Genomic DNA, 9,814 nt, shown 5'->3' with positions numbered 1-9,814 from the left:
ATATATATATATATTGATGTGCGTATGTGTGTATATGTATACACACACACACACACGTGAACGCGCGCGCGCGCACGCACACACACACACACACACACACACACGAAGTCCATATTATTATACATTAAATATGCGTATATCGCAAAGAAGAGATAGAAATATAAAATTTGATAAGAAAATAATAGCCGCACGTATCATTTGTAATTGTAAATTTGTACAATATTTATTGTAAATATAAATTATACGATCCCAGCACATATTCGTTTAAGAAATGTTTCACAAATGGTTTTTCAAGACGTTCATAACCGGTTTTTGAAAACGTTTCAAATGTCTCGAAAAACGACAAGGAAAATATTTTTTCTGATAAAAAAAGTTTAAGAAATAATTAAAATACCGTTTTTTCTTATATCCGTGAAAAAATTTGCTTTCTCATAGAATTATTAAAATAATGCATTCACATGTAGAGGATACATATAATATATATTTTTTCAAATAAAGTTGAAAAATCATTAAAATAATAATTTTCTTGAATAATTTATTCAATTTTATTTAAAAAGTATATATGTTTATGTGTAAAAATATATACATTATTTTATTAATTCCGTGAAAGGCGAATTTTTTCATAAATAAAGAAAAAAATTGTTTTTTTTTATCAAAAAAATATACACATTCATATAAATACAAACTAATTTTTTTTTCGTAATGTTTCATAGTAAAAAATTTTACAGAATCAAATGTGAATAAAGTTACGTAATTACAGCTTAACTAAGCGTGATAATCCGATGAACATTTTTATGTAGGTTCAATCGTCGATGTCATTATAATTCTAAACTAAAGATGACTTTCAGATTATTCTCGTATTTAATAATCAATTCCAAACTTTTCAATACAAATCTCCAAATCTATTTTACATATTTCAACGAGTGAAACTACATTAAAAATGTAAAATTTTGTTGGAGATTAACATACTAGAAAAATAATCTGAATCCTGTTCAGAAAATACAAACAGCAAAATATTTGATAGCATTATCATATTTACAAAATATTCAAACATTATTCTCTTTGCCTATATAATTTCATACATTCTTCTTTTGGATTTAAATTGATGAGAGATTGAGTATAACCGTTTACGTAATTACAATGTTTCAAATCATACATAGCATCAATTTAAAATGTTATTAATGTATATCAATATATTATGAAGTTTTTCTTTCTTTCTGAATCGCGGAGATTCATTATCTGTGAATTAAATCTAACGAATCTTGGGTGTTCATTTTCATAATCTACGTCAAAATAATTACATAAAGTTGTTTATCTCAAAAAATTGTGGACGCTCAATTGATGGAAATCTCGGTTCATTAATTATTTGAGTACACGTTCGTCCGCATTACGCGTCATACTATAATTGATTGTCATTAGATTAATTTATGATAGCGGTTGTAAATAAATTATATTTATATAATACAATTAAATATTGTGGCACTTTGTTAAATTTGACTCAAACAATCGAGAAAAATAATCTTTGTTCTTTGATATTTATGTCCTCGGTTCATCGCACATGTCAAGAAAAATGCAATATAAATTAATAATCGAATTTGCGCGAAAAGAAAAGATTTAATTCATCTATTTTCTCTATCGTATTTTAATTTGTTTATTAATCTGATGATTTTAAATAAGATAAGAAAGAACATATCTATTACAAACATACATACATACATACATACATAAATATATGTGTGTGTGTGTGTGTGTGTGTGTGTGTGTGTGTGTCGAGTCACATTAATTTTACGGGTAAATTCTAAAACATATGGAAAAGCCTGATTATCGAGAAACCATAATCGTTTTGTATTCATTCATTCGAAAATGAAAAAAAAACACTCGTGATGATAACTCATTGTCAACTATTTTTTCGAATGTATATCAGTTGCATATGTTCAGTTGGACAATCACAGCAATAGAAAAAAAAAAATAAAGAAAAATCCCCTCTTGTGAAAGTCGCTGTGATTGGCAATAACCAACACTGTACAATTGTATTGCACCCCATTGCACATCGAAATAAGGATAAAAAGGAAGGTAATTGTAGTTTATTTCTGAAAATCGTCTAATCGATGGAAGGTCTTTATGTGTCTGCGAACGCAGAAGGAGTAGTTGCTGCGGAAATTGCAGAGCTCGCAGCGGAACTTGAGGCTGCCGGTGTTATGAACATTGCTCACGTGTCTCTCCATGTTTGCTTTGTATATGCTCTTGTAAGGGCAGAAAGTACAGGAGAATGTCGTGGTGTTGCGCGGATTCATTTTACAACCGAACTGCATATGCTTTTTTAGCAGGCTCTTCGGCGCGTAGATTTTCTTGCAGTGAGGACACATATATCGTTTGTGCAAATTCCAACCGCTGCTATCTGAAACAGATGAAGGAAGTTACGATGCAACTGTGTTCGCTTTATATAGAGACAATCGCAAACAATCGTTCGCATAAAAGAGACCTACAATTGTCTGATCGCCATGAACTGTCACGTAGTATATAACTGATTGATGCGACTATACGTTAAACAAATCAATTGTTTAGGTCACTTTTAAATTGTAAATATTAGAAATTAAACAGCTTTCATTAAAAAAATCTCAGCTATTCCATAAGATAAAAATGAAGAAATTTATTAAAAAATATACCCAACACAAACCCATCATTGTTAAGTTAGAATCTCATCTTCATTCTTCTTCTTATAGGCTACAATGTATGAGATCTAAAGTTCAGTAGGATCAACGTACGACGCAATTCGCAGGGCAGATACGTAGAAATCCCTGAAAATTGTCAACTTTAAAACAATTGATCTTATTTAATTATCAGCAATACTTATACATCCAAATACTTATATATATCCAAAGAGAATGGTTGCATCAGTAAAATATAAATGGATATTAAGATAATCAAATTAAAAGACTCAAATGAGGAAGGATTCGAAAAAAATGTTACGTAACTCACTAAAAATTATTCATTATTCATTATTCTTTATATAATATTGCATTATAATTTTTTTATATATTTAATATATTTAATTGCACTTGCAATCATAAAATGCACATTAACGTCTAGTGTGTGTATACTAGACTTCAGTCATTCTCGTCTAATATATTTCGGTTGAGACTGTATTATGCATCGACTGCATAAAATTGAGAAATGCATAATTCACATTGCGAATTCCATTGTGCTTTGAAGTTGTTGATATGGATCATCCATAGTAGATTGGAATGTGTTTCGACCGGCGCGAAACGCCTTCCTCCTTTTTGTTGCGCTACTGTGATCTCGGATGCACGTGCCGCATATGCCTGAAGAGAACGTCCTTACGACTGGTCTTGTATCCGCAGAGATTGCAGAAAATCATGGGTGGTGTGCCACATACGGTGCTCAAGTGACGCTGAAGGCTCGCTTTCCATGCATAGCCCTTTCCACACTTTGGACATGTAAAGGTAGGTTTGCCTACGTATTCCCCGAGATCCTCGGATTGCTGCGCGGCCGGATCGAATCCTACAAATTAGACGCAAGAATATTAGAATGGTTAAAAGCTACTTTCGAGAGAGAAAAATTTTTACGTTCTCCGATAAAAATTGGCGAAACGCGCGGGGAACACAGAGAAATATAACGATATCACGAACACATAAACGCTTAATTTAACTCGTTGCGTTACGAAATATCTGAAATAAAAAATAAAATTTATACTTTACAAAGTTTACCAAAATTGATTTAAATTCGAGGAAATACTTAGAAAATGGAAATTGGAAGTATGAATATTAATACAATTTATTGATGAATAGTATCAGAAAAGATAATTGAGATTAATCATGAAAATTTCTTGCTAGAAAATGCATATCAATTTATTGCATCAATACAACTATATCTGATTTCATCACATATTATAAACATCTATTAGAAAGAAAATTTTAATTTATAAACCTCGAAAAGAAAAGAAAGTAATTTATGTATATATAGATGTAGAGATAAATCAATATAGCACCATGTTTTGCACAAATATATCGCAGGACGCGTGTAAAAATAGAGTGATATAAAATACATATAAAATTTTAGAAAATGTTACATAAACAATAATTACTTGGATGAAATATCGCGTATAATTATTGTTATAATTGCAAGAAAATCTATATTCAAATCACATAATTTACAAAAAATGTTGATATTTAATACTATTTTTATAAATCGCAACCATATTAATATAATTTTATTATTCAAAATAAGCCACAAAATATATAGAATATACATAAAATATATAATATATATTCTCTTGCATTATAAAATAACAACTCTCATATATTTTATTATTCATAACACAATAATTCAATGTAATATATAACTTGAATTTAATAAATCAATATAATTTATGCTGCATTTATTAACATTTGGTTAATAACTTAATAACAAAAGAATTAAATGAACATTTTTTTACAAAAACATTATTTCTCGAAAAAGTAGTGCAAACTTATGCGAAGTCTCGTACCCCTCACCATCGGTCATATAATCTCTCCATAGTTTAATAAAAAAAATTCTTACTGCAGGTCAAAATTCGCTTTGCTTTTCTAGAAGATCAGGATTAGTCGCAAAATATTCAAACGTTTTACATAATCTTTCGATAAGATGGATGCACTTTCACGAAAGTTCATTTTATCGGAAATGTATTCTTACACGTTGTACTATCTTTTCATCTTGTTATTGATAATCAAAATTGAGATTTTAATGCGATTGCTCAATCGACGCAAGGCCGACATGCTCGCGAACAATGTGATACTTCAATAAGGTAGGAATCCTGGCTCTATGGGAGCAGTACGGGCAGGGGTAGAGCGGTTCCATCTGACAGAAGAAGTTCATGTGCTTCCGTAGGCTGCGCCAATCACTGTACCGTTTCATGCACTTGAGACACCGCAGCTCATCCTTACATTGTCTCCAAATGTCACGCGGCAATCCGTCGCAGAAGAATCGCCGCTTAGCTGAAACACGATCAGAATCTTATGTAAGCGTAATAATTAATAATAAACGTTCATGGAACAAAGAGAATAAGATTGGATTATAATCGTGCTGCTTCTGCTGTATCATCGACTAAACTTGATAATCCTGCCAAATCATGAACATCGACTCATTATCTCATCCATTCACACCAAGAAAATTCTTCGACTGACCAAACATAGTAAAAAGAAAAATGTCAAATATTGGATAGAACTTTAAAGATTAAAAAAAATATGAGTAGGAAAGAGATATCGATTTGGAAAAACTAATTCAATCTTAGGATTCTCAAAATTGTAACGCTTCTCTCTATTCAATTTTGTCTTCGATGCGTTCCATATCTTAAAACGCGACATGAAATATCCTATATATAACAGACAATAACAGTATGTCGCTTGATCGGCATAATTTTCAAATTTAAAAAGAGAGAATAGGAACTTAGAGAGAAATGTGTCACCTTTTTCAACACTTTGAGAGATGTATTCACAACATTCAAGAAATTACACAAACGAACGGATTCCCTCTCTGCACATTGATTGCACATTGTCTGATGAATTTGAGATGCATCTGAAGAAGTTATGCTCTGAAGAACGTGAGAACGTCGAAGATATTTCCCTGAAGAGTGTAGCTCGTGGAACGTCATTTTGCAATTATGCCCAATTGCAATTGCGAGCCAGCCGGAAACATAATAAAACAACAGAGCATGTGTAAATCGTATGTTTTTATTATGCATAAGTAATATTTTACAGAACAACAAAATTTTATAAATTGTACTTCCTTTGTATCGCACAATATACATATGATCGTAACGTATCTATATAATATATGTATATATCTATTTTTAACGAATCGATCAATGCAAACAAACGTTCCGCAAATTCAGATTCATATGCAGACGCGACGATTGTCTTATGAATGTTTTTTTCTGTATTTATTTCTTCTATCTTTTTTTCTTCTGTTTCTATCGCCTATTATGATACCTAAATACGACGCGTCAATTAGAATAAAATTCCCTTAAATTTTATTTTATTTTAAAAAAAGTTAAAATACTAACAATTTTTAATAATAATCTTCACAGCCAAAACTCACAAATATGACCAATAATTTCCTATTCGAAGGAGACGTACAAAAATTAAATTTAGCAGTATCAAATAAGGTAAACATGAGTTTACCCATTTTCGCAATTTTATTTGACAATTATACACCGCTTAAAACCGTTTAACGCGTTTGATTGGAATCGTAACGCTCGTATGACACTGAAAAATTTTTTTAAGTGCACCATTGTGTATTATCTTAGCCTAAATCCTTTCTGTTGTGCCAGTATAATAAGTAATAAAGAAAAACTGTCCCGAACAATTAATACGGTGTTAAAGTACCGAGATACTCGAGTTAGAGACATAAGAAAAGAAACTGTACAACCTACTTTCACGCAAAACCTGTAATAGCAGCGTGTATGACGAGAAAGCTACTAATCGTCATTATGGACTGAGATTCGCGCTTCGCACTTCAAAGTTATTCAAAGCGTATTCCATGTCAAACATATAACACGGGAAAGCGGGTAAAACGTAACGTCAAACATCTACGCTACAGACAGATACTGACAAACACGTAATATCCTCGCTCTAATAACACTCTGAAAAATCAATAACAAAGCATACTTGTGCAAAGCATATTATGCTGCAATATATTATCGATGTGCACATCACAAACACTGTAAGACACTTTTTAAGAAATGGGCACGTAAAACAATTTCCAAATATTACGGCACTAACTCTTTTTTTCTAGAGTCGCTAATTTCTTCTTTCTTTACGAGTTCTTTCCAGAGTATCATTACAACGCTCAAAGATGGTCGTGAACAGTTTTAGATATTACCCTATATAAACATAACGAATATAATTTGCAACCTAACAAGATCGAATCCAAGAGTTCAGATTTTTATACAATAATTCAATAGCGCATCAAGAAATTTTATACACAATCACAACGAAACAAAAAAATAATGCAATGCATTATTTATATGCATTTTTTTTTCCATAGACTCCAATAGTGCCATTATTTTCATCCAAACTAAATTTGTGTTAATTGTTTAAACAAATTGTATGTGATAATTTCAATTTCAAATTGATAAGAGAAAGAGAGAGAGTGTGTGACCTCATAAACCATTACATACAAATGATTATTCAAATTGCATAGTAGTCCTTAAAGGGTTATATTTATCTACGGATTTAACCCCTATTTTCAATATATATAATATAATTGTTATTTTTTACATAAAGCCGCCAATAAAGCATGAGACTCTTATAGATTTTTATCGCTGAAAAAACAAACAAATTCGTAAATGAAATCGTTCAATCACATCACGTTTTTTTAGATATTTCAGTTCAAAGAATCAAAAAATGCTATTTTTAGCACTTTTAATACTTTGAACTTATTCAAAAATTTGACAGAATAGAGCAATTTTATTTATAGATTCGTTTCCAGTGACCAAAAAATCTGTAAACTCACTTAGTCTCGTCCATGATCTAGAAAAAAAGTTTAAATTTGTCGGAGTGTCAATCATATGCTATTTATTTTAATACTAATTATAAACTTATAACGTCAAAAATACAATAAGCAACAATTGTAACGTTCATATGAAAATTTGAATTTTTGAGATATATAAATGACTTCTTTAACATTCCAGCTCGGAAAAAAATTTTAATTGTTAAACATAAATAAAATTCCTTAATTTCTTAAAACATCATTATAATTATTAAATAAAACTGCGCAATGTTGCATAAAATCAAACAATATCAAATTTAAAAAAAATTAAACAAAATTACATAAAATTTAAAAGAAGAAAAATTAAAAGAAGTTAATTAATAAAAATATTTTTTTATTATCGATTGTTGGTTATCTAATTTTTATATTATATGATAAATAGTAATACTTGATATAAAAATAATTTTAATATATACAAGAATTTTGTAGAACATATTATTAATGACATATTTGGTCTATCTATCGTACTACTTTCAAAGTAATTTTCCTTTGTCCAAGAAATTCGTATCTGTAAAAGTAATATGTATAAATGTATACAGAGTAAAATTAAAAAGAAAACGGTAAAAGATGCATGATTATATAACCCATACTGTTGTGCTATTTGATAACAGCCTAATCGATGATACAAAAAAAAAAAATATATATATATATCGATATCAATAGAATAGTGTTTTTGATATAAGAAGATAACATGTGCATTTTGTATTAAAAATTGAGCAGCAATGCATATGTATTCTTCATATAGGGGAAACAAAAAAATTGTTTACTTAAAAGAAAAATTTTAAAATAATTCGCATTCTCTCTTATGAAATTAAGTCTGAACTCTTGTTCCAAACAAAAAGATATTCTTAAAAGTTTAAAGCGAGTCTTATAAACTTCTTAAAAACTAACACGCTCGAAATTATCCGAACGCGATAATTTGAAAAGAAAACTTTCCGATTAGTAACGACATGAGACGCTTAATACAATAAATCTTTCTTCATGAGGAACCTTTTCGTATTCCAAAACTGTCTGGAGAAACTTTCTCCCCAAACAATGAAAAAATCCAATTCCTAATCGATTTTAAAGCTTATTTTGTTCTTTTTTTCTCAAGGAACTTTTGCTTATTTTAAAGTAACATCTTTTTTACTCGATCTCGTTTACCCAATATATTTTCTAAACGATGATTTCACTTTTATTTCTCCTTTAGACTGTTCTTCATAAAAAAAAAAACCACAGCAACTACTGATTATCATTTTGTCTCTGATTATATAACACAATCATCTCATGTTCTTCTTTTACTTGATTTATAGATTTTTTGGCAAGAATAAATGTAGGAGCATTATTTCAGATGCTCGGGATATATTGCCTTCTTCGATCACGCTTATGCAGATTGTTGCTTTTAATGTAGCTTAGTTGTGGAACTACTTTGACGAATCTATCAACGGTATCGTTGGCAACTTCTTCGGGGTGCTTGTTCTTCAGATGCCTGCTCAAACTGGATTGTTGGGTGAATTTTCTTTCATTGACGCAGAAGATGCAAGAAAACTGGCGAGGCACGCGACATTCGAATTTATGATGACGAGATAGGCTCCCCTGGGATTTGTACCTTTTATCGCAATCATTACAATTATATTTGCCGGTGATGTTGCGAGGTTTACGGCAAACAGTTTTGCGATGGCGATTCAGGGAGTATTGATAGGACAGGCTCTTGCCGCAATCGGGGCATTTGTACGGTTTGCCGGTTTGTGGTTCTCCATTGCAGTTCTGCGTTTCAGGCACAAAAGATGTCCGATATCCTGTCTGATCGATCGAAGGATCGACAGACACAGACGCGGATGACATCGACAGATGCAATGGAAGGAAACCAGTGTTGAAATGAACTGAATTGTTAGTGGTGAGATCAACTGCGGCCATGGGTGACGTCGGCGGCTTCAGAAATTTAGACCACATTTCTGAAAATCAAAATGGCGATGTTAAGGAAGATCGTGGTAGAATAGATGGTGGGATTAAAAGGAATAAATAAATAAAAGCTTTATTATGCTTTAAAAGGAAATGTTTGAAGACAAATAGTGGGATGAATACGGAAGATGTGAAAGATTCAGAAAATCGCGGATTTTGATGAAAGATTAATATTGACTGGTGATTAAACAAGCAGCTGTTAGTGATTTGTTGCGATAAATAAATTTGAGTATATTGAGTCCCGAATGATGAAAAATTTATCAAATCGATAATAGAAAAGGGGATAAAAAATTGAAAAGACTGACAAAAGGGAAATATATATATA

At 30.8% G+C, this 9,814-nt stretch overlaps 3 protein-coding genes across 3 annotated transcripts in view; all 3 read right to left on the bottom strand.

Moving 5' to 3' along the window:
• Positions 1–2,084: 2,084 nt before the first annotated feature.
• On the bottom strand, positions 2,085–2,751 carry LOC108694018 (protein krueppel-like). Its single transcript, XM_018203260.1, has 2 exons — positions 2,678–2,751; positions 2,085–2,398 (listed from the first exon to the last, which is right to left on the bottom strand). Exons 1-2 carry the CDS (start codon positions 2,682–2,684, stop codon positions 2,085–2,087), a joined length of 321 nt encoding a protein of 106 aa, XP_018058749.1. The 5' UTR covers positions 2,685–2,751.
• Positions 2,752–4,740: 1,989 nt separating this feature from the next.
• On the bottom strand, positions 4,741–5,650 carry LOC108693987. Its single transcript, XM_018203232.1, has 2 exons — positions 5,518–5,650; positions 4,741–4,994 (listed from the first exon to the last, which is right to left on the bottom strand). The coding sequence occupies exons 1-2, from the start codon at positions 5,648–5,650 to the stop codon at positions 4,741–4,743; spliced, it is 387 nt and encodes a 128-aa protein (XP_018058721.1).
• A 3,084-nt stretch (positions 5,651–8,734) lies between these two features.
• The window catches only part of LOC108694008 (zinc finger protein 572-like), a 1,474-nt gene continuing 394 nt past the window's right edge, over positions 8,735–9,814 (bottom strand). The window contains exon 2 of the mRNA XM_018203250.1: positions 8,735–9,482. Within this exon, the coding sequence (XP_018058739.1) occupies positions 8,875–9,480 (606 nt within the window). The 5' untranslated portion in view covers positions 9,481–9,482 and the 3' untranslated portion in view covers positions 8,735–8,874. The remainder of the gene's footprint in view (positions 9,483–9,814) is intronic.

This window comes from Atta colombica, unplaced genomic scaffold, assembly GCF_001594045.1.
Source record: "Atta colombica isolate Treedump-2 unplaced genomic scaffold, Acol1.0 scaffold112, whole genome shotgun sequence".
Taxonomy (NCBI): domain Eukaryota; kingdom Metazoa; phylum Arthropoda; class Insecta; order Hymenoptera; family Formicidae; genus Atta; species Atta colombica.
This window is presented reverse-complemented; position numbering and strand designations above follow the sequence as displayed.